Source organism: Gasterosteus aculeatus, chromosome 4 (genome assembly GCF_964276395.1).
Source record: "Gasterosteus aculeatus chromosome 4, fGasAcu3.hap1.1, whole genome shotgun sequence".
Taxonomy (NCBI): domain Eukaryota; kingdom Metazoa; phylum Chordata; class Actinopteri; order Perciformes; family Gasterosteidae; genus Gasterosteus; species Gasterosteus aculeatus.
The window spans coordinates 4,099,883-4,124,702 of record NC_135691.1 but is presented as its reverse complement, the minus strand read 5'-3'; the positions used below and the strand labels follow the sequence as shown (position 1 = coordinate 4,124,702).

The window sequence follows — 24,820 nt, the reverse complement described above, 5'->3', positions numbered from 1 at the left end:
CAACACAGCGAGGTGGAGTTCCCGGCTGAATTGAGCGGGGCAAGGTCACGGCGGGATTTAACTATTTTTAAGAAATTAGGGGGGGAGGGCGAGCCAGGGGAGGGAAGGTTTGACGGCCAGTTGTTGCCTTGTTGTGTGTTTCGAGCCTCACACGTCACAGTCGACAAATCCTGAAATGGTTAAAATCAGAAAATTTTAAAAAAGAAATTCTGAGAAGAAACTCAGGAACTCGTTTTGTGATGAAATACTCACTGATGTTGTTATTGCACCAAAACTTGCATACGGGTGGACGATGTATTTAGCAGAAACATTGATGCATATATACATATATATATATATATATATATATATATATATATATATATATATATACACAGTATATTGGGGGAGAAATAAGTTTAATAGATAAGAATAATGCATTAAAATGATGCGAAGGAGGAAGTCGTCAAGTCGTTTTAATTTTTAAAAAACAGATTTAATTTTAGAAACATCTATTTGATTTTAACTTTTATCTCTCGTTTATTTCTCGCAGCTGAGGGTTTTTCCTAGCGTGCATTGAATCAAGGTCAAAGGTCACATGACCCTAGTTAGAGAGAAGAGAGCAGTGCAGTGGGATGATTTGTAATAGAAAGAGACTTAAAGAGTGACGTGAAACAGATGCGAGTTGAATAAGATGCCAAAAGCTTTATTGACCCACGATCAAAGTGTCAAGGCGAAGTCTCCTTTGCCCTTTTCCGCACCTGTTGTGGAAATCTTTGAAAACACCCAAAGCCTCCGCAGCGACCGACAACGCAGGAAACAATACACATCAAGTGTCGATGCTGTCGTCAACTGTAAATGAGCCGCTCAGGTTGCCGGAGGACACTACGGCGGTTCCACAACGCTGGAGCAAGTCGGAGAAACATTTGAGTCTGTTTTGGAGAAACATTTGAGTCTGTTTTGGTTTCTACCCGTCGAGCCTCATTCGCCGCTTACGAGCCCGAACGTGATGTTTTCAGGTCGACGTTGCATCACTTTCAAAAACAGATTTGGTCACACGAGTCAAACGGTGAGTGACGCCACGGCAGGTAAAAATAGATATCCATTTATTTAATATCAAATGACATAACAACATTAAGCTCAGGCTGTATTTAGTCTCCTGCATATTTTAAGCGAGATGCTCGCCCTCTGTGTAATGTAACACGCAGCGGGGCAGCTAATGAGGAGTGACATGTCGGGCTGTGAGATGACAATGATGAGAGTGTGTGTGTGTGTGTGTGTGGTTACACCTTGTAGTGAAGCTTAGCAGGAGACTTTATATGTGTGTGTGTAGCGTGCATGCGTCTGCGTGTCGTCAGATCCGCCCCAAAAAGGAAAGACAACAGTCACCCGATCCGTGTGAGAGCACCGGCCTCCGTCTAAATATAAACCGCTCCGCGGCGTCTGGCGCTTTTCTCTTAGGGCCGTTTGAAGCGCCGAGGATCGGCTTACGTCGAGCGCGTTATTAGTTTCCAGCCTTTATTTATCCCACGAGGTGTCTGCAGCGGCACTGCGCTACATATTTACACGGCCGTGAAAAGAAAAGACACGCTGCCCTTCCTCTGGACGTCCTCTGGTCTGCCGACGCGTCCTCGGCCTGCAGCTTGAAACGTGTCGCTCGGGCTGCTGGAGCATTGCTCTTCGTTGTGACTTACATGTGAAACGTTCTTGCTTTTCATTTTGATTAAACCTCCGTCACAGACTGCGTGTAATAAGTGGAGCTAGTGGCCGTGACATCACTAATTGGTTTGTTGAGAGCTATTTGGAAGCTCAGTAGTTCAGGATTTTGCCCGACACCATCTTGGATTTTTGAGACGCGAGGAGTGACGCTGTGGTAGAGACCTGTCAATCAGTGTGTAGCCCCGCCCTCAAGCATACCCTGCTTCTGTTGGACTCAAAATAGACCCTAATTTACTACATGAACATCATGCTGTATTGAAGATTTTAAAACTAGAGATCGAGACCGTAAACTCATGTTTACAGTGTTTACTGAGAGAAGTAGAGTGATTTGAACTCAAAATAATTCAGTCACATTAAACGTTGCATAAACAACTTTAACTTAAATGTTTCTACGAATAGTCATTTCGTAGCTTTTAAGCTTGTTTCCTACTGGAACATTTGTTGCGAGCAGTTCACTCCCCTTATTTCACTACACACTGTTTTGTGTTGTCAGGATCATCTGTTTTATTTGAGAACATCTGAGCCTCGGAGGTGATGTTCCGATCAATACAGAGAAAATCTGGGTCTTTTTTAGAAAAGCACACTTTTTCACAGGGGAGTTATTGATCACTGCTCCAAACACACTCTTTCCGTTCCACCGGGTGTGTTAATAAATTCTCTGGACACGTCGCTGCAACGTTGCAATACCAAATATCCACAGACAGCTTCAGCAGCAAATGGGAAAAATACAATTACTACGAGACCGGCATTGCATAATTTTATGACAGCTGCACGGTAACAATACATATTTATGCGACTGCTGAGCCTTCAAAGATTACTTGAATAATGAGTTGACATCTTGTTGCCGCATGTTCAGGAATGAATGTCTGTGTTTATGTTTTTGGTTGTGCTAGACGCGCACACACACACACACACACACACACAGATATCAGGATGTATAGTGTAGCTACAGACAGTTTTAACTCCATTTTAAGGGGAAATGAGAACTTTGAACGTCTGACTACAAGAAATGGTGAAAGACGCACGGCGGCTGCAGTGGACTAATGTCTCCACAATGTAGAGGCTTAACAAACAGTTGTGAAGTCTGTTGATACGGAGGTAACCGGTGACTGCAAATACAAAATCACCAAATCAAACTTCTGTGAACGGTAAATTAAAGCCGTTGCTTACGTGGCTGCTGCCATTACGCTGCCGTTGTGATTTTGTCCAAGCAGCTAACGTCACTTTTAGTTGATTGACACGTCAGAGTAGAGCTGGGCCGTATTCACATCACGGTATTCTGTACGGTATCCCGGTACATCAAAGTATTTCTTTTTGAGTAAACACATTCATTCGTTGACGCTGAAAAGGACACCGGCCAGCTGAACAGCTGTTTATCTCTCGCATCTGGCCAGCGGTTAAAAACCGGCCGTGAACAGCTGCTTTTTTTTGAGTAAACACATTCATTCATTGACGCTGAAAAGGACCACCGGCCAAAGGAACAACTGTTCGCCGCTTGCCGGCCAAACATGCTCACAACGGCCCGGCAAGTTAGCATGTTAGCTTGTTAGCGTGTTAGCTGTTGTGTTGCAATGACAACGTGGCGCAGGTCGTGTTCCAAACATGAGGACGACAGGGTTCTTATGCCATTGGAGAAACATCTGAACCAATGAGGAGGAGAGCCGTCGTTATTGTCGTTAACCACACCGGCAGGCTTCCCGCTTCACGGTAAAGACGTCTGCTGGGAGAAAAGAAAAGGGCAAAGTGAGGAATCCTGAAAGGAGCCGTGGAAATTTAATGAACAAGTGACTCAGAAAGCTGCTAACCAAGTCAATCTGCAGTGTGTGTGTGTGTGTGTGTGTGTGTGTGTGTGTGTGTGTAATGAGTTTAAACTGAGTCACTGCTGGTTTAGAGGACTGTGCACAACGTTGTTTTGTCTTAATATTGAACTGAGAGGGGAGTGGAGGGCGGAGAGGGTTAGCACTCTTTGCTCGTTTGGATGATTCTTTGAAAAAGAGACAAGTTCCCTAGTTTTCATTATCTCTGCAGCGAAAAATACAAACATCCTCCAAAACGTCACCGTGTAAAACTCTGAATACGATTTATCCTGAAAGGTGAGCTGGTACTCGGATAATTTATTAATGATAAAGTCGTGCAGGCGGCAGCTTCAATTCCTGGTGAGACAGATGTGAAGGGAAGGATATCAGTGAGTGTGTGTGTGTGTGTCTGTCTGTCTGTGTGTGTGTGTGTTCAGATCAGCCCTCTACATTTCCTCATGTGGGTTTGACTTTGGCCGCTCCAAATTTCAGACATCAGCTGTCACCTCAAAACACACACACACTCTTTACACATCTCCCTCACGTGTGCAGATGTTGCGTCGGATTTTTCTGCAGCCAATGCAGAGTGTGTGTGTATGTGTGTAGTCGCTCTTGTTTTTTTCTCTTTCCATTATAATTCAGCTACACACACACACACAGACAGGCTTCTTGCATGTGGCGGCGCAGATGGCCTCCTCTCACACCGAGGCTGCCATGAGCAACATGAACAGTTTGGCGACAGTCAACGTCATGATGCATTCGCTACTCGAACCTCAACCACCTTCACTAAATACACGTAATCCTGACCTGAGCATTGATGAAGGCCAGTCGCTCACAGCCGGACGGCCGCTGAAGCCAATGCATTCTCACTAGTGACCACCAGGGGGCGACTCCTCTGGTCTAATAGAAGTCTATGAAAAAATTACTCTACTTCTCTCTCGGTAAACTTCAAAGCTCTTTAAGTGAGGAGTATCCTCACTTAAATAATATATCCTCACCTTCCAAAAAATAGTAGTAGTTTGAGTTTAAGACGTGAGGTTTGAAACAAACCACAGTCCTTAAAAACACACAGTAAAACAGCAAAAATGTTGAAGATCACCTCATGCAGACATTTTATTCAGCAGATATTTTCAACTTCAAACTATGAAGCATAAGAGGAATAAGAGGAATATACTTCTTTTCAGGTGAAGCCTTCCCCGAAGCACACAAACAAACACCAGCAGCTCCAACGTATTACCGGGAACACAAATAGAACGAGACAAAGCAAACTGTGGTTCTTCTGACGTCACACCTGGATGCAGTTCTCCTGCTGCCCCCCCCCAGGCACCGGGTCCAAATGCGTCTATTTATAGCTCAGCATCAGCTAACGGACACGATATTTATAGCCCGAGATCTGTTCACTGTTACACACACAGACACACACAGTGCGCATCCTCCCACACGCGCGCTGGAAGGCATACGCTAGCGCACACACAGAGACACACTCATACATGTAGTCATTCAGAGGGTATCGGGTGCCTGGAGGAGTCCTGCTCCATTAAAATGCAGCCGACAGAAAAAGATGGCTGACGTAAGCATTAATGAGCACTGCACTCACACACACGCACAAACACACACGCACAAACACACACACACACACACACACACAGGTCATGGAAGTCAACAGAGGGGGATTCAAAATGTACATCGACTGCCATAAGATATTCATGCTTGACCATTTTTACACACAAAGCGGCCGTCCTGGCAGCGCGCCTTTACGTGCTTCAAACACAAACAGCGGGGGGCAGCGTTTGTTCACTAAGTGCCACTCTGAAAGGCCCTAAACCCCTTCTCCGTTTCACACTCCAGTGCACGCCGAAGCCGGCTGATGTTCCCCCTCGGAGACGCGCGGCACAAGAACTCATCCGCACGGCTTCCACGGGCCTCAGAGGCAGCGGAGGGACGCTGCGGCTAGTTAGCGGCTAGCTAGCGGCTGGCTAGCGGCGAGGGGCACATGCACGGAAGACGGGGCCGTTAAACACAAATTCAGTTGGTCACGCCAGATGAAGAATAGTTTGAATGTGAGTTTTGGATGTAGCCTTCAGTTAGCAACTCGAGACTCGAGGACGGCGCGAGAGCTGAGAGACGACATCAACGAACCCTGCGGACATCTTACGGACGTAAAAGAAAAATGTCTTCAACAGGAATCTAAATTAACATTCATACATCGAGAAAAGACATTAACGGTTTTCGTTCGGAATCCCACCGTGTGTTTTTGACATATTTTATCCAACAAAGGACAAAACCCGACACATCACGTCTCAGACTACAAACCAAAACCAAAAAGGTTCTTCTGTTCTTTTGGAAAGTTCTAACTGGTTGAAGCAAAAGTCCCTTTCCAGCTTCTGCTGAGGCTTCTACTGAAGAGGAAGAGCGTCTGACAGACACACAACCTCTGAGAACTGACGCCACAATCATTGTGTATCATTGTGTATCTCAACTCCTGCGCGTCGGTTTCATCCCTCCCGTTTGTGTTTTCACGTCATTAATACTTAATACACGTCAGAGTTTTTCCTCTCCGTCAGTGGGAATCGATACTGACAGTTCTTTGTCTCGCTTTGCCCATTTAGCATTTCAAGACTCGTCCCTTTACCAATTAACTCAGATAACGTCTGACAGGAAGAAGTGAACCAAAGGTGATGCACCCAAACACATACAGGACTTCTCCCATTAAGAAACATTTGCTGCTTTACATGCACACAGCAGGTGAGCGCTGCTGAACTCTCCCAGAAACAGAGAAACTAAGCCTCCCAGCACACAGCAGTGTGTGTCTGTGCGCGCAGGCCCCCCCTGGTCTGTTGTGAGTTCATTTCTGCACAGATGAAATAAGGTTCCACTCGCATCCGGAGAAAACAAAACGACCACAAGGCGGCTTAGAGAAAATAGGGGGCGGGTGAGTGTTTAAGAGTCGTTTTATTGTACACACTGAGGTGAGAAATACATTTTTTTTAAAAGGCAGTGGAGTTGAACCTTTGTATCCATCTCGGGAAGGAGATGAAGGGTTGGAGACGGCGAGGTAAACACTGTGTTGTTTTCCATTAGCGGGTGACGTGGTGACAGCTGCTCGCTGGGGAATTCAACCGGCTCTCGCCGCAGAGACGTTTACTCCAACAGCACCGTCCAGTCTGCAGGAGTCGGCCGGTTGCTGTGCCTTGCCAAAGGGCACCACGGTCGTCGGTGGAAACAAATGAAGATGTCTCGTAAGCGTCGGTGCATGGATACATCCACCCGGGATTCAAACCAGCGAGGTGTTTTTGCGAGGAAAATAGATGGATATCTAAAAAGGGTTTTGTTAAGTTTATGTAGTGTCTCATAGCTAACGCTGCTAACAGCGCTAACCTCACGTTACCCCGCAAAACCTCAGGTTACCTCGCTTCGTCTTTGGTTACTCCACGTAATCACACCTGACCTTGTTACCCAGGTTACCTCACCTGACCGGTACCAGGGGGCACCACCAAAATATATATATTTTTTATGTTTATTTTGAAAATTGAGCTAGTATTTGGTCCAGTTTTAGTAGTAGTAGTAACAGCAATAGTAATGATTGATTAATAACGGAAGTCACTTATCAAGCAAAAAATAACCTTCAACATCCTGTGAAAACCAGGTATCTTCAAAACAAATCAATGTGATAGTGAGGTTTTGGTACTTTTCCAGTTTTTTTAATGATGTGTCACAAGGGTGAAAAAGTGTTCCTGTTTTTTATTCTAGGTGTGTTATTATACCTTCAAACATGCAGAACACTAACAAGCTCCCTGAGGCGGCCTGATATCCTCACAGGCGAGCAGGGAGCGAGATCTTTCCAAGGATCACCTTGGGACACGCTTCAGGTTTTAGCAACAATCAAATTAAATCTCTGAGTGGTTGTTAACTTGCAATAAAAAAACGGATGTATTTATTGGTGCTGGGTATTATACATAACTTCCAAATGTGTGTAATGGTGATGTGAAGCGACATCAGGAAACTGAGCAGGTTTCTGTTTAGTTTTATTGAAGCCAAACATTCAGTTGCTGCACGTGTGTCTTTGTGTTGCGGTGCAATTTTCTAACTTTGGCAATTCTTCAAAAGACGTCATGCTTCACGGTCAGGCGCCTCGTGGCGTTAAAATAACATAAAAACAAGTCAGTAATTAAACAGAATATCACGAGCAGAAATGCTGCACACAAAACCAGATTACCAGCAGGTTAAACAAGTTACACTTCACACGCTGCTTTCACAGCAGGTTAATTAAAAAAATAAACCCGTTAAATATGTCACACATGAACAGAATGTGCAGCTTGAATACTGACGAGGAAAAGCAACTCAAACCGTCGCTCCACAGGCCAGCTGCCCCCTCTAGTGGTGCACGCCGGTGGGACGAGGCCTGTACGACACCAGCACACCTGGAGGGACCAGGTCACGTCACCTAAAATTCAATATTGACGCGTTACTAAAGACCGGTGGGATTTTAAAATGCTTACGAGTGCTGCAGGAGATGAGTCAGCGTTTAACACCTCAGTCAGCAGGGTTTTTCCTCTTGACGGTTTGTTCAACAATGTAAAACAGGCCAGACACAAACCCTCTGGTGAATCTTTAAGTGGCTTAAAAAGAGGGGTTTACTTTAAGTCCCTTTAGTGATCAGAAATGTTACAATGGAGATGTGTAAGTATCGTTAACGTTTCTGTCTCCACAGAGAATATTCCACGCAATGACCAAAGGCAAATATTATCTTTTTGTCTCAGGAACCAGTGTGCGCGAACTTCAGGATTTGGGCTAAAACTGCAGGTTTTAATGCTATTTTTAAACTACATTAAATGTCAAATTGATCTTTTGAAGTGGCATTTGAAGAGAGGAGAGCAGGTAGAACGTGGTCGTGTCGGGGGATTTTCTTTACTCGTCCCTCTACTTGCTAAGCCTGGAGGACATTAGGTATATTAGTGACACACACACACACGACTCCGTCCTGACATTCAGACGGATGGGGACAGCTGAGCTCCAGCTGTGCGGCCCCCTCCCTGTGCTTCACCTCCTCCCCAGATGATGCTGCGCAGCGGACGAGGAAACGAAGGCCTCCAATTTATGCAAAAATAATGTCAGCGTCGCTCCGTCAGCCGTCAAGTAGACCCACGGCCACCACGGACGAGAAGGACTAATAAAAGATTATTTACAAATGTAGTTTGAAAAAGGCGCATCGCCCTTGAAGGATTATTCTAATTATTCTCTTAAAGCAGGAACATTCTTCATCTCGACACCGTCCTGTATTAGTTCACTGTCTTTAAGGTCTTACATTTTTTTTATTGGCTCTCGACGGAAAGCATTTTTAGATGCCTGTTGTGGGTTTTTTTAACGTGGGTTTTGGTTTTGCTGCGCAGGCTGTTCACTTTTAAGTCTCCTTTGATATTCAAGATGCCGATCAAGAACATACAGAACAAATCTTGGAAATGTCCCGTGTGTCCCGTGCTCATAGCATGTTGCGATGGAAACTCCTCGCCACTTCTCAGAGAACATTGGTTTGAGCGTCGTTCTCAGACAAATATTCTATGACCTCCCAAAAAAACATTTTGGTCAGAAGTCAAATAAAATAACTCTCTACTTATTAAATTAAAGAAGAAATGATTTGAGTTAAAGACATAACAGTGATTGTCTCGGGATGTCAGGAGACATTTTTGTCTTGCATTGCAAAACATTTTCTAAGGCGACAAAAACAACTTAACTCCACAGTCCATCCCATTTGAACCGTATCCATAGCAACGAACGTCATCGGATGCATATGAATGCGTTGCTTCGGGCCCTTTACAATATTTATGATCTTTTGATCGAAGGCGAGAGGGAAGGTAGGAAGAGCAAATTCTCCCTCGCATCCGCTTCTTCTCTCCCCATGAATCCCTTCCTCCCCCCGGAGACATTGCACATATACTTCACAGTCGGAGACGATGAGAGCACTGTTGTACCTGTCAGTCTCAATGCAGTTCTGTTCCTACGCTCAGGTGAGGACAGGACACACACACACAGTTGCCTTTAGCTCACTAAAATACAGACTAATGAGCACACGCATGCTACTGTGCTGGTTTGTCCCAGAGGATGATGGGATATGTTCTGTTGCAGGTCGGCTGACACGATGGGAGATGTTTCTCTCAGCCTCGAGATGCAGAGCAAGCATGCGCCCTGCCCCAGTGCTCATGAGCAAGCATCACGTAGCCACTAGCACCAGGGCTGTAGCTTCCGTCCACGTACTTTCATGTTCATCAAGCGAAGCTTTAAGGGGGCTTCTTCCTTGAGTAGAGTTCGGACTGAGCGCGCCGTGTAAACACAGCAGCTCCGTTGCTGTACAGTTTATACGTCTGCGGTTAATACATTTAAACAGTGTCTGTGCAGATGGACAACGCTAAAATATTACTCGTTTGCATCTCTGCGTTTGTCTTCATGTGTCTTCGCTCTGCGTGAAAAACCTCCCATTGCGTTCGGAGTAAACGCTAAAAAGAGAAAGCTGATCGGCTGTAAATCCTCTTTGAGGCCTCTTCGTGATTCAGAGCTGCACCATCAATAAAACATGACTTTTACTTTCCTCCTGATTTAAAAAAAATGTTCAGCTCTTTCAAACGCATGAAACTATTCTATCTAACGGCATTGAGGATGACCGATGGTCACATGGTGGTCACGCTGCGGTTTGAAGAGCGGACGCTCTGCGGTGAACGGAGCCCCGGCGTGGGGCGCGGGCCATTTCACGCCTCCTATCGGCGGGAGGAGCCTGGCCGGCCGGCCCCCTGAGGCATCATGGTGAGGTAGTTGGAGGGCACGTAGCCCCTCTGGCCCCCTGCGGCCTCCACCAGGCTCCAGTCGGGGTTCCCTCGCTTGTCGTGCGGCTCAAGGACGCGAACCGGCTCGCCGGCCCGGATTGAAACTTCATGGTTTCCTCTCGCCGCAAAGTTGTAGGCCGCCAGCACCTGGAAGAGAGGTTGCCACAAAGTGAGCCAGGTGCCCTGTGAGGATGGAGACGGCACCCGGCTAACGAAGGAGAAAAGTAACATTTCAGCATTTAGAAAACATAAATATCTGAGAAAACAAGCGACACACAAACACGCAAAAAATACCACTTCAAAAAATAAGCTGACACAAGCACACATCTTTGTAAAATTCTCTGAAAAGGTTAAGCCAAGTAGTTACGTCTTGACAAATCCCAGCTCTACACACACACGTGCACACAGAGCGAAGGCTCCCTAACGAGCGCCGTGTCGCCGTGACGGAGCGCTGCAGCAGCGCTAATAGCCGAGTTCAGCCGGCTCCTCGGTGTCATTAACGAACCCTTCACCGCCGCTCACCTCTCGGCTACGACATTAGCTCTGCACCAATTAGCATTTCATTAGCATTCGTCTGGGCCAGAGACGAGGAGGAGGAAATGAAGTCGGGTGACCACGGCCGCCGGCTGCAGGTGAACAGTGGTCCCACATCAAGAAGAAGTTGCGGCTTGAATGCCGCAGCTAAAAAAATGAAAGCGAAACATCGTGTCTGGTTTCCTCAGCCGCTAACAAAAGAACGGTGACGATTTTGGATTTTTTTTTTACAATTTAAAATCTGTAAGAGTAAAGGCGGTACGTGAGTGTGTCTGAGCGTGTGCGTTATATACGAGCAGACTCGGGGTCAAGAGGGATGAACGTCGGGCGGAGGAGGCCTTGAAAGGAAGCTCTATAAAAAAAGGTCACTGGAGCAATTACTCAATTTAACAGGCAATGTGGAGGCATATCTCACACACACAGAGACACATTGTAGTAATGCATTCCATCGCCCCGATCTTTGGAGAGCAGGACAGAATTTCAGTTTGAGACATGAACCTAATCAACAGAATGTGCAGAGGCTCCAGCGTGGACGTTGTGTCTGTGTGCTAGCAGATATCTTCTATATTGATCATGCTAACCGGCTAGCAACGATCCTTCCTGTATTGTAATGCAACAAAAGATTTGACCTTAACTCTGACCTTGGAACCAGGTCTTCACCCTCATACGGGCTTTTGAAAAAGGGCTCAAACGGCCAAGATGTCCTCACTTTACACAAACGTCCTCACCTCTGAGGACACACGCACGATGCCGGCCGCATTACTGCTTTATCATTCACTCACCTGAATCTCACCCCCTCACAAACACAAACACACGCACTATCTCCGTTTGCGGCAGGGCATAAATTAACACCAACCCGTCCCACAGTGGATCACTTACAAGGTTAAACAGCCAATTATGGACCTTTCCATTAATAACACACACACACACACACACACACACACACACACAACATGCACTCAAATGACAGAGTGCCCTCTTGCAGATATGGGGACACACATGATCAGACTCACACATGGCTGACCATGCAGGGACCCTCTCTCACAGATACACAAGAGCACACACACACACACACGTCTGTAACGTGTCATTAAGGAAATTAACACACCCACTGGAATAAGAAAAAATGTTAACTATGATGAAGCGAAAACACGCTGTCAAAGGGTTCGAGTTGTGGATCTTGTTGTCAATCACGTTTACCTACTTAATTAAAGTGCAGAGTTAAACAGCACAGGCAGGATTACGTGTCGGGAGCGTCAAGTTTTTGTCACTGAGCAGTCAGTCAGTCACCTGGAAGCAGGGCGGGCTCATGACCGTCAGCGGCCGGCTCTCTGGGGTGTAGGAATGTCGCCTGATTCCTGTCACGACATCAGGCAGGATGGGGTTTGGTGAAGGGGGCGGGTCTTCTGATGGCTGGTGATAGCGAATCAGCTTCGAGGACGCAGCGTAACCTCGTCTGCCTGCGTGCAACATGCACACGAAAAGGTCATCATATATTAGGGAAGCAAGTATGCAGATTTGTTTAGCAAATTGGATTATTTAGTTAAAAATATCAGATCAATTTGATGTCTTCAAATTGATTGTTTGTAATAAAAGAAAAAAAGGTTTTCAGTTCATCAGAGAGGATTACAAAACAAAAGCCTGAAAATATTTTTCTTCATTTTCATTTTACTAACATTCCCACTAAAAGTAATCATGCCCATCTCTCTAATCTACAAATACTGTACCCATGTGCATTGTTAGGTGCAGTAGCACCTAAAGATGGCGCCAACGAGTTGTATTTAAAGAGATTGCTGGTGTTGGAATATTTTCTTCAGCTAAATTCTTCAGACAAATAAAACAGCAAGAGGTTTTGAGTTACACAGCAGCACCATGTGGTTCTCACCTCCTGCGTCCACCAGCCATCTCCGTTTGTCCCCGCGGGTGTCCGCCTGACTGATGACGGCCACCAGCTCGCCTCTGGCCAGGTTGAGGTCCAGTTCCCGGCTGCCCACCACCGTCTCAATCACCTTGTAGATCTTCCCAGAGCTGTGCTTGTCCATTAGCTGCTTCAGGCGGCGCTGAGAGGAAGGACTCAGAGGCTGACAGGACGAGAAAGTAGTAAAAATGTAAATAGATTGAACCTTTAACAACAGCCCTGACAAGGACAAATAGAAAAATACATTATTACTAATAACTGAGTGTTTGTCTGCTTTCCAGAATAACAAACAGGTTGGGACCAACTTACTCTCCCAACTCAAGGCTGATAAACAATCTGATAACACGGAGACATGTTTGTGAGGTTTACGGGTCGGTGTAATGTTTCCCTTCGATGACGTCTTTGGGCTCACGTGTCTTACAACAGCGGTTAGATATGGTGGAAAACGGACATTTCACATTTATCTCATTTATCAGATCCGGCTGTTGACCAGTCAACATCCAGCAATTTAAGCCTTTGTCTTTGTAAACCCTTTACGCTGTAAATATAATGAATCCTATGGGACAGTTAAAGGCAGCAGGCTGAGTAAAGTCATTATGAGAAAAAACATCAAACGTTTTCGGTCGCTGAATATGTGAACAAACAGGAAGTGATTAAGAATGCTGCAGAACTACAAGAGGAATATTTAGAAACATCTAATCTATTGTTTTTGTGCAGATATGAATCAGTGAGATGAGTCGGCACATTTTTTAGCCTGTACAACATGTTTGACAGCGATGACGCGGTCGTAAAGTATCGCCTGTCAGAGTTGTGTTGTTTTTTAAAAAGTGCGATGGTTGTAATTTATTTGCTAGAAGCGGACAACAGTCCCCTCCAGGGCTGTTGTCAGCTTAGTTTCAGATAAAGATCAGGCCACACCAATATCACCTGTAGAGTTAAATTATAGTGGATTGATTAATTACATAGTCTGAGCTTTATTCAAAAACCTCAATAGAAGCTTGATGACATTTAAAACAGGAACCAAGGCGTGTAGAAGGTGTGGTAGAGTACTGATAAGAGAAATGATATATTGTGATCAATGCAAACGTTAAGTCTTTAATGCCGTAGCCTGGTATTTTTAGCATTCCCAGTCAAAAACTCAACAAAAAGACCCCGTCTCCGCTGCATCCGTCCCCACCTGGACCACTGGAGCGTTGAGCGTGTTCTCCACACCCCGACACAGAGTCTCCAGCCTCCTCGCACCCTCCAGCGCGGCGGACTCCGCCCACTCCCAGAACGCACCGTGGCTGAGAGAGCTGTGCGGGAGCTGCGAGAAGAAGTGAAAAAGACGATTACACACGTTTTGAAAACGTCCCGTTTTTTTTTTTTACCCGTGCCGAAGACGGGCGTTGGGACGCGTGAGGTCACCTGCTGCGCGAAGCTCTGGAACAGCTGCTCCATGTCAGAGGCGAGGTCGCTGTGCAGACAGCTGAAGGTTCCCAGCATGCTCCAGATCATCTGCAGCGCCAAGCCGTTGAAGCGGGGAAGCTCGTTGAGCAGCAACGTGTTCATTGTCCTGTGAGGGGCGCGGAGGGGGGGGCGTGTAAGTTGAAGTGAGCAGTACACAACAAGCTCCTCTTCCAAAAGGCTGTAATCAGCTGGGACGCGGCCATTTAAAGTAAAGCCCCTGTCTGACTTGACACTCTGACTCAGAAAAGTCTGGACATAAAATGCAACAAAACTGGCGGGTGAAGTGAAAAAAAGATGCTTGAAACCAGGGGCTTAAAAAACTCCATCCTGTCATCTACAAGCGATCCCGCTCTCTCTTTACTTGTAGGTGTTGGCCACGTCCTGCTCCTCGTAGCTCAGGCTGGATTTGGCTTCTATCAACTCGTAGTCAAGCAGTTTGTCCAGCCTTTTCCGGATCAGGTTCCTCGGGCCCACCAGGAGGTCACGGAGGGCACACAGCGGCTTGTGCATCAACGTCCTCATCCTCTTCTCCTGCATGGAGATATGGGGATGTTTATTGTCAGACCGTGCTGGTTAATGCAGCTACCGCTTCAGGCGCTTGCAAAGTAATGCTTTTCTTTACCGTGGCATATCAGTAAAAAAAAAAAGGTAAGGTATGAGAACAGCGAGGGCGGACTCACGAATGTCGGAAGAATCCACTGTCTGAGAGCGGTGGTGATCTCCTTGTAACAGATAAGGGCCTTCTCGCCGTCCATGTCCAAGTCAAACTCCTCAGTCTTGCAGGACAGGAACCTCTGCACACCAACGAAGAAGAAGGAGAAAGACGTCAAACCCGGCTCAGCTTCATTCTTTTCTAACAAAAAGTCATTACTGCTTTTTTTTGTGATAATTTTGGTATGAGGGTTGCTAAGGAAAGTGACTTTGTGGATTTACAAGAAAATTCAATAATTACAGCAGGAGGACAAGTAGCATGCCCTTGTGGAAAAAAAACAAGTCTTGTGTGAATAGAAAAACTAAAAGAAGAAAAAGAAAAAAAAATCTTGATAATTTTAGAAGGGAAGTTCCACATAAACTTGTTTGTTCTGATCTCAGCAGCTTCTGAGTGCACAGTGTGACTCATAAACACATAGCGACATGTTTAATAATAAATATCCAGTTAGGTGCCACTTGTTTCATTTCCACACTGGTCGTCAGGGACCAGAAAAGTCTCCTGATCAACACTCCGGACCTGCTTGTGCTCTCTGAATGGGGCACATTCTGAATTTAGACCACATTTAAACGGCCTCAGAAGAAGTACTATCCGATAGTTATCATCACTGGAACACATGCAGCCTACCTGCAGGTGGTGCAGGTACGTCTCCACGTTCTCCAGGAGCTTCAGGATCCCGTGCTCCAGAACATAAAAGAAACCTTCCAGAGCGCCAAACTCCTCGTCCACCCGCTGGAGGACGACATAGAGGGGGACAAACGAGATGCAATGAGATAAAAAAACGGCTTTGATCGCATCTACTTTACTCGCTCCCCAACTGCAGTTCATTTCTAGCAAAACAAAAATGAGAAAGGTGCCACTCCTCTTTTCTATCACCGAGTCACAGCACATAACTTTAAACGACGGGATGAATGCACGGAGCCGCTGTTTAATTCAATGCAGCAGCAAAATGGAACAGACCAAGTAGGAAAATGTGATCCTGTGAAACGTTTAATTGGACTCCCCAGGAGACACGCGGGAGTTCTTGATCAGAGCAGATCAGAGTGGTGCAGCAGGCCAGAGATAACAGCGGGTTCAACTACAGGTTGTGTAACACACCTTCCCTGCAGATGAAGCACAGGTGAATCATTAACCACAGTGTTGTACTCTACTGCAGGCGCATGGAGGCGTTCCCTTCAGGCGAGACGCACCGGCCACTCGTTCCCTTCAGCAGGGGCTGCTGTTATTCCAACTTGCACTCTACCTTGGGTGCAATTCCGGTCTCGTGTTTGATGTGCTGGCTGAGCCTCGCCGTCTTCTTGGCGATGCTGTGGGTGTTGAGGCGGTTGATCTTGTCCTTGATGGTCAGGGTTTCCGTCTTCTTGTATTTGTCAGCTACAATCACATCAGGAGGGAGGGTTAAAACACACACACACAAGCTTCCATTGGTGACACACAGAGAATTGAGTCCTTGACTTCAGGAGCGTCGGCACCTCGCCGCGCTAATTGGATCACAGCGGGATAATAATCTACAAAACACGACAAGAGGTCTCACCGACTTCTCTGAAGCGCTTGTACTCGTTGATGCGACAGTTGAGGGCGACGGAGGTGTGAGCGGTCCGCTCCAGGAGCGCGTAGGCCGGGTGGCTGCTGTCCGTGTGCTTCTGGATGGTCTGCAGGAGGAGCGGGTAGCGGGCGATCCGCTGCACCGGCATCACCAGGAAGAAGCTCAGAGAGGTGGCGTTTACCTCGGGCCTGGGGAGCGAAGAGAACACGCGCTACGTTTCAGCCGCGGGGGTTCGTCCAGTTGGAACTGTGCGTGACGGAAACAGCAGAACCCACGCAGAGGACTTGACGACTCTGATGATGTCGTTCCAGAGCGCCTCCTTCTGCTTGTAGCTGTCCTCCAGCACCGTCACCTGGCTGTAGTTGGACAGGTATTCCCTATAGGCCGCCTCGATGTCGGCGGAGAGGCTGAGGAACGAGTCGCCTGCCAGCAGAGGCAAAACATGGGACTGCTTATTTACACATAGAAACCATGCTCACAACACACGTATGATTCAGTAAAAGTAGGATGTAAAACCTCAGCAATTACAATTACATTTTGTACTCTTCATTTAATAAACTAGAAGAAAGGAGGCTCATCGCGTCAGACACAGTCCATGTTGTGAGTGACCGTGTGATGAACAACCCTGTCGTTGTCCAGTGGAGTGTCCTCATGCCATCACGCAGACGGACAGATTCAGTCCTTAGCCTCCGTGCAGAGAAACTATAAAATGTTGTTTAAGGGGCCTCATTTTGAAAATACCACCTACTTATATTAGGTTTCTTTTTTGCCCAACATGTGCTATTATATATGTAGGAATAAAGACTAAAATCAAACTGCATGGCTAACATCCAGCTGGGCTCAAGAAGGGAACTGGTCCCAATTTGGTGGTGAAAGGTCATGAATTTATATGCCATTTTCCCCCAAACAGGATGAAATACATTTGGACGGAACATGAAACTGCCGCCGTCCCCACATGCAGAGCAAAGAGAGCTTTGCTGTGGATTCGTCAGCTTGAACTCGTCTCGCTTCCCTCAAATAACAAAGAGGTGCGAAGAGAGAGGTTTCCTGTCAACAAAGCGTGATCAAAGCTAACGATTGAGCTGTGAAGGCAGCAGCTAGCCACCACCACTTCGGGGGCGGGGAGTGAAGGCTAAAAGGGGCGGAGCCAACAGCAAGAGAAGGGTTCCTTACAGAGGGTCTGCAGAAAGAGGGGCTCTCCAGGCCGAACCTGCCCCTGGTCCAGCAGGTTGAGCAGTCGACTCGACACGTCCATCACTTCCTCAATGTCGAGAAACATGCTGTCCAGGTTGGCTGGAGGAGGCTGTGACGGACGGGCGGACAGAGACAAAAAGATTTGATGCACTGCTTTTAAATTGTCTTCTGCACCCCCCCCATGTTTGAGTCCTCATTTAAACAGCTGAGCTTCTTCTACTTTATATGTTATACATCTGAGATTTGTTTCATGGTGGGAACAAAGAAAAGTTGTAGTGGGACAATTTTTCAACCATGAAAAACACATTCATACAAAACGAAAGGTCTATCTGGTGCTTTGCATAACTATGTGTGCTCCCTTAGAACCAGTGAAGGAGCGTTTTGTTCCGCTTGCTCCTCCTCTAATGAGGAACACTGAACAATCCTCACAGGAAACAAAGCGGCAGCTTTCCTGCTTCACAACGGCACCATTCAGTCACTCATCTATTCTGTCTCTCCAGCCGTCCCTCCTCCGTCCATCACATTGTTTCACCATTTCTTCTAATAACCTTTTCCACTTATCCTTCATTTCCACACATTGCGCAATGCCACATAACGCGGACAAATCTCCCCCCCAGTTCATTTCACTTAACACATTTAGCCCATCCTTTTCATGTCATTGTCCATCGCTTTCCCTTCGTCTCACGTTCCCCAAGTCCCCCCGGCCCATAAAGCCTGATTTCATTATGTTTTATGAGGCCTCATTTTATTTCCACTGCGATATTAAATGATTATTTGATTATTTAATAAGCAATACCTCAGACAAATGAAAAGCTACAACGACAATCAACCACAGAGCGGCCTGGAGGCTGCAGGACCAATTCAACATGTGGTGATTACATTTTAATGAAAAAATACACAACTAAGCATGCTCCAGTGGATGTTTAATACAACTTGCAGTATCTAACTTAGCAAAGTCTTATTTTTATTTGCACTGGGTGCTTTGGAACCAGCACAAGCTGCAGCAGGCACCACCTTTGGGGTAATTTGGGGGCAGATCATTGTGTTGTTGTTTTATAAATGTGTACTGTGCAGACGGTCACAGGGGAAAGAATAGAATGTAGCAGCCCTAATTCGAGGCCTTAACTTGCCTATAACGGAGCTACTAATGGCCCTCATACCTGCAGTTTCCGCAGGTTGCCCCTGATGGTCCCGGTGCTCAGTTGCAGCAGTCGAAGGTAATTCCTCTCAGACTGGACCAGCTCCTCGATGGCCAGCATCTGCCTCTGGGCGGCCCTCTCTTTGGCCGACGCGTCCTCCTCGTCACACTTCTTTTGAGCCTCTTCGGCATCCTCCTCCGACCGCTCCTCTGAGCAGCGGTCCTGCGACACGTTTATTGGACCGGGGGCCTCCTCGTACGCATCGAGCTCCTCCTCCGCGCCAAAGGTCTCCTCCCCGACAGCGTCGTCCTGTTCCTGGAGCTGCTGCTCCCTGTGGTCCGTCGCTACGGCGCCGAGGGGTGACACAGCGGACGAGGCCGGTTTGTGGAGGGCCAGCGTGAAGGAGGATGGCCTGCTGGGGACCTCCATGTTGGAGACCGCTGTCAAAGAGAAACACGCTTTTAGAGAAGAGCCCATTTGTAGCTTGGTGACACGTTCCGTGTCATCTTTCGTTGGACATCTTTCATATATTATAAAAGTTAGTTTTTTCATTTAGCAGCATAGAGCATATGGTGTTAAGTACACAATATCTAAGCCCCCACCACCACACACACACACACACACACACACACACTATTGATACTATGAGTGTCCTGTGAAGGACAAGCAGGGTGTCAAATGTCCTCATTCCTGTGTGGACCAGATGTTCAATAATACTGGATGACACGGGAGGGCAACTCAACCTTTAACGACCAGATCATTAGTTTTCCTGCAATCCAAGAAATCAAGTCAACGGTATCTCAGTCATATCAGCCGGGGGACTTTTCAGCTCAAATGACATTTGGCATCGGACATAGCGAAAAGAAACAAAGCTTTTAAAAAGGAGATTTTAAAAGTTATTTTAGCTGAATGAAGAAGGGAGCAACCAGGAGGAAATGGACCGCTGGCTGCAGAGGTAAACGTGTGATTTTCCTTCATGTCAACGCTGTGATGTCACATCAGCATGTGAAAAAAAAAAAACAGTTTAGACAGTTGATATGAAAAGATGGAGTAATACATTAAATCTTTATCAGCGATTACAATGGAGTGGCTGGTTACCAAGACAAAAAGCATGAAGAAAGTTATTGTCATAAAAACTCAATTTTCTACAGAGAAATGGTTTTTATATATAATAAATATATATATCTTACACATGAAAAGAATTTCAAAGCAGGTAACCAAACATTCCTGATTTGAATGTTTAGAGCGCTTCACCTGTAAGAGACATCTACTCATATTCATCATCTCGCCTCAAGATGAGCTCCACAAAACCTGATGTGATCGCTTTGTTGACTTTCCACAAACATCGAGAGGGAGAAGGAGAGGGAGGAGGGGGGGGGTGTTGTCACGGACCCTGTGGGCTGGAACAGCCTCCCAGTGGGGCGCGACAGAGCGACTAATGCTGCCACCGCTGTGACAATTAGCCTGGACGCGGTTCAGTCCTGCGGCCTTCTGGTGGCGCTTGTATTTCTGACCCGTCATCGGGTCGGGGGGGGCGGAGCTACTCGCGACGAGTTGTCCCATGCATCACGGTCACCTTCGTGAGGAGACTTGTGAACATGTTTTGCTACATTACGCTCTTCAAACACTAGAGGTTCAGAGTCCGGCCCTTACAGCAATCTGCAAGTGTTCAAATATCGGCGCGCACGTTGCACCGACCTGAAGCTGCTGTGTTTGTCTGAATCGACTGTGCGACTACGTCACACAAACATCCTCTACATTTATTTTAGTCAGTGCAGGAAGTGAAAATGCTGATTTTATCAGATTGCAGTGAGGAGCTTCTGATGGTCCACACATAACATTGATCCTTTAGTCCTTTTTTGTCCAATGAGCATTTGTTATCTGTAATTATCTTTAATGTTCATTTTAAAGTCCTTCATTTTGATCTAATCCGACCCGAAGATTTATCTTTTCACTCCAACACATGGTTTAAAGGTTTAGCAGCATAAATATCATGATTAAAAAGGCTGTGTTGCTCAAGGTTTTATGACTGTGAGCTGAGATAGGATTTCGGCGTCAGGGAGGACACTCTGTGTCCGATTAGTCAGATGTGTGTCTCCAGACAAAAACAGCAGGTCAGGAACAGTCAGACCTCTGTACGTGCGCAACCCTCCCTGTGTTTATGATACCATGTCTCAAGTATATATATATATATATATTCCTGCTCTGAGGACGAAGGCTTGGCGCGCGACTCGTATGTGTGTCAACTCAGTCTCCTCTTTGCAAACATTAAATGTCCGGTTTGATGATTTCACGCCGGTGTCGAGTGAGAATATTTCTAACAATAAGGTGCCACAGAATTGTGAATGACCTCAAACCTCTGAGTTATACCTCAATAGTGTCCGAGTACTGCAGCAATAATTAAAACTCTACTGAGCGCTGGCATCAAATACCTGCTTCCTCAGATTGGTCCTCCACTTTTATATTGCCATACTTTAACAACGAAGAGAACTCCGTATCCACAAGTATCACAACGACGCGCCCCGTCACCTTCATGAATTAGGGCAAAAAAACAGCCGACTCTGAGGTCAAAACCTGAGGGCAGAAACTGTCTTTACGTCCCAAAATACGAGAGCAGAACCAAAACCGCAGAAAACTCTTCAGAGTCCTGCGGACGAGGGTGATGTGCGTCAGAGTGACAGTGTGTCATTAAAACATTTACATCATTACCTTGCGCACAATCCTGGATCCAGCTGTGGTGAACCTCGATCTCCCCTCTCTCTCTCTCTCTGTCCGTCTTGTTGTGCTCCGTCCCGACTAAGTAGAAATCTGCTGCAGAGGAGACGCTGCTGCATTAGCAACACGCACACAGAAACACACACACACGCTGGTGTAACTTTCTCCAGTGACTCACACACAGCCGGCTGCTGCTGGGCCTCATGCGGCACACGGTGTGTGAGTGAATGTTCACGTGTGCGCGTGTGGGAGAGGAAAGCACAGTGTAGATGTGTGAGCCCAGGGGGGGGGGGATGGGAGTGGAAAGGAGGGTGGGCCGGTTATTTTGTAGAGGAAGAAGAGGGGAGGGGGAGGAAAGGGCGGCCACACACACACACACACACACACACACACACACACACACACACACACGTGCTGCTGAATAAGCTGATTGACTGCAGCAGCTGGTGGGACGAGGAAGTGGCACTTACCCAGAAGGACGCCGATTGGCTGAGAGGTCTTCCCAGCGCAGTGAAGGACCAATGGGACGACACCTTGAGTGGTTTCATGAATCGCGACACTGACCAATGAGGACGCAGCGTTGAAGCGATTGAAGTTTTCCTCTCACAGGAAACAAAAGCACCGCGGGACGTCCCATCCTCCTCCGAGGGATCCTTTGGATTTCCTGGTGGACGGAGACAAAAGGAGATTTACAGCTCGCTCCTTTGGGTTCTTTCAGCCGGAAGTCAAAGATGTGTGGCCGTAGTTTATTTGAAACAATTAAAAGGAGGAGCGTGGCCTTCTTTAACACAGCAACACAGCAGAGGGACGCAGCTTCCCCGAAGCAAATTCTTTTTACACACCTATTGTAATGGTATGGAGGACATATTCACTTGGTTTGCTACAGAAGTATTTTCTTCCGAACACGTCTGCAGCTAAGCTGAGGGGAGGGTGGGGGGGTCGGGGGCTGGTGCGTGGCAGTCCCTCGGGAGGCCGTCTTTCACAATGGCGCTTTGTGCCGAATGCTAACACGTACATGGTGCTCATGGAGACAATAAAAACATCCTCATTAACGACTTTACTGCTCGACAGTTAGTGGTACTATGGCTCACGTTCTGCAGGTACCTGGATAGAAACCAAAGATTTGGACACTTTTAAAATGTTGCTAGACGGAAAATTAGGAGATCGACAAAGCTGTTGCAAGTCATCACAGTGGGAGGTGAACGTCTTTTGGAAATTCCACGGCGAGCCATGCAATATCACAAAAAACAAAAAGAAGATTTTATGCTTCATTGCCGGGGAGCCATGAAGGTGTGTACAGAGAGAGATATTTAACTCAATGGAGGTGACGGAGATGAAAAAATGATTCTGTGTGTCTCTTCCAAGACGGACTTGACTGTCATCATTTCAGATTCTGAAAGAATCCCTTCTGACTTTCACTGTGAGGAACAACAATCCCGGCAGAATGCCGATTTCACAAAATGCAAGTGGGTTTAGTGACAGAGATGTGACAATCCATTCGCATTGGAACGTTGTCTTTCTGGGTTGAGTCAGCTTCAGTGGTTTCGTTTCCCCACGCATACATCCATCCGTCATCTCTCACAATGAACCTTCGTTCCTCACAGGAAACATGGTGTTGATAAATGTGCGAGGTAAATGCCAACAGTAGCAGGGCGGAGACATGGCAGGCAGTGATCTCTCATGTCTATTTAAAGTTTAGGAGAACGTGAACAGTCGGGTAAATTCGCAAAATCAAACCTTTTAAACCATCAAAGGGACAACGGGATGAACTGTATACTAGTTTTTTGCCTTTTACGTGATTCCACAGATCATTTGTTCACGACGAACCAGTCACACACTCAATGGCCCTTTCAGCGTGTCCCTATGAGAATAATCAGATTAAGATGCCAGCATGAATCCCGAGGCAATGACGGGCTTCGTTGCAGTGGGACTCCGTGCGTCTGGAACGAGGGAGGCAGGAGGCTGATTGTCATCTGGGAGGAATGTCGAGGAGGAATGCCGCAGGGCGTGATTCTGTCATCAGCTGACTCCGATGACTTAAGGTGCGCTGCAGGAAAGCGGGGCTTAAGGTAGAACGTACCGGTGGCCTCGGAGACAAAAACCTGCATCGAAAAGCTTGAGGACTTTTCTTCAGGTGTGAACGGTGGTGGTTTAAGCGGCTTGTCGTGGCGTCGCGGTCGAGAAGAGGGAGAGAAAATGATCCGTGGGCAGCAGCGTTGTCATGGCGAGGAAACTCACTATGCATAAGCAGATTTGACAAGAAGTCATGCACACAATACACAGAAGAGAAACCAAGAGTGTCTTCTCCTGGAGTGGTTCCACTCCGGACACAAGTAGGAACAACAGGGAGAAAGGAAACCACGGTAACCAGACAGACATCAGACAAACCCATTCAGATTAAACATCATTGATCATATTAGTACTACTTGTAGCTATTGATACACGTCATTAACAAGTCACCAAGATGAATGGACGGACAGATGTTAGAGAATTAAAAATGGATGTGAGTGACATGATTTGTAGTTATGTTTACACTCTCTCACACACACACACACACACACACACACACACACACACACACACACACACACACTGAATATTGTGTTTATGAACGTGTGCACTACGAGCACTTACAGAGACGCTATTAGCCTCATGCTACCATTGAATGAACCGTGAATGAAAAGGTCTCCAGCTCCTTTTTAGCATTTCCAGCCTTCACGGTGTTAAATGACAGCGGCCGAGCGGCATTTTGCTTGTTTTGATTTCAGCGTGCGCGAGACTCCAGACACGCGGCACGATGACGGTTAGCGGCGTTTGCCGCCGGGGTGACCCGGTGATATTAGGGTTTAAGCTAGGAGACGTTAGCACACAGAGCAGGATTCATTTACACAAGAATATTGGCGGAAAAAAAATATCTGGTTTTGCGAAAGACGCGGTGTGTCCGCTACCTTGCGTTTGACGAGTGAAGACAGCAGAGAATGACGGAGAGATGTAAGGAAAAAACGTTTTTACCCTCCTGTCAGCGTCCTCCCATCATCACCCCGCGGGTAACGTTACGTCTCGAGCTCTGTGAACGTTTCTGAGACGAACTAACGTTAGCGCTCACCTGTTGTCCTGTCAGCAGGCCGTGAAGCGAGCGACAGCAGGAGACGAACACAGCATCCGGTCAGTGGAAATAAAGGTCGTAAATGAAAAGCAGAAACTTCCGGTTTTATGTCAGAGTAAAAGTTTGGCGGCAAAATGATACACTGTGAAAAATAATATATGAATAACGTGTTTATGTGTGCGTTTTAGAAAGTTTCCGTTT

At 46.7% G+C, this 24,820-nt stretch overlaps 1 protein-coding gene across 7 annotated transcripts; it reads right to left on the bottom strand.

Annotated features, from left to right (window-relative positions):
• Positions 1 to 7,502: 7,502 nt before the first annotated feature.
• On the bottom strand, positions 7,503 to 24,699 carry arhgef37 (Rho guanine nucleotide exchange factor (GEF) 37). 7 transcript variants are annotated; one of them, XM_078101962.1, is made up of 16 exons: positions 24,620 to 24,699; positions 21,984 to 22,177; positions 21,508 to 21,609; positions 18,820 to 19,238; positions 17,639 to 17,768; positions 16,741 to 16,888; positions 16,454 to 16,653; positions 16,163 to 16,293; positions 15,547 to 15,651; positions 14,891 to 15,004; positions 14,572 to 14,741; positions 14,169 to 14,316; positions 13,939 to 14,067; positions 12,729 to 12,924; positions 12,134 to 12,303; positions 7,503 to 10,456 (listed from the first exon to the last, which is right to left on the bottom strand). In XM_078101962.1, exons 4-16 carry the CDS (start codon positions 19,225 to 19,227, stop codon positions 10,244 to 10,246), a joined length of 2,262 nt encoding a protein of 753 aa, XP_077958088.1. In that variant the 5' UTR covers positions 19,228 to 19,238; positions 21,508 to 21,609; positions 21,984 to 22,177; positions 24,620 to 24,699; the 3' UTR covers positions 7,503 to 10,243. The 7 variants fall into 7 exon arrangements, with proteins under 7 accessions (XP_077958088.1, XP_077958091.1, XP_077958087.1 ...); XM_078101965.1 differs by having other exon boundaries at positions 21,508 to 21,606; positions 24,620 to 24,685; XM_078101961.1 differs by having other exon boundaries at positions 24,526 to 24,664.
• Positions 24,700 to 24,820: the final 121 nt, after the last annotated feature.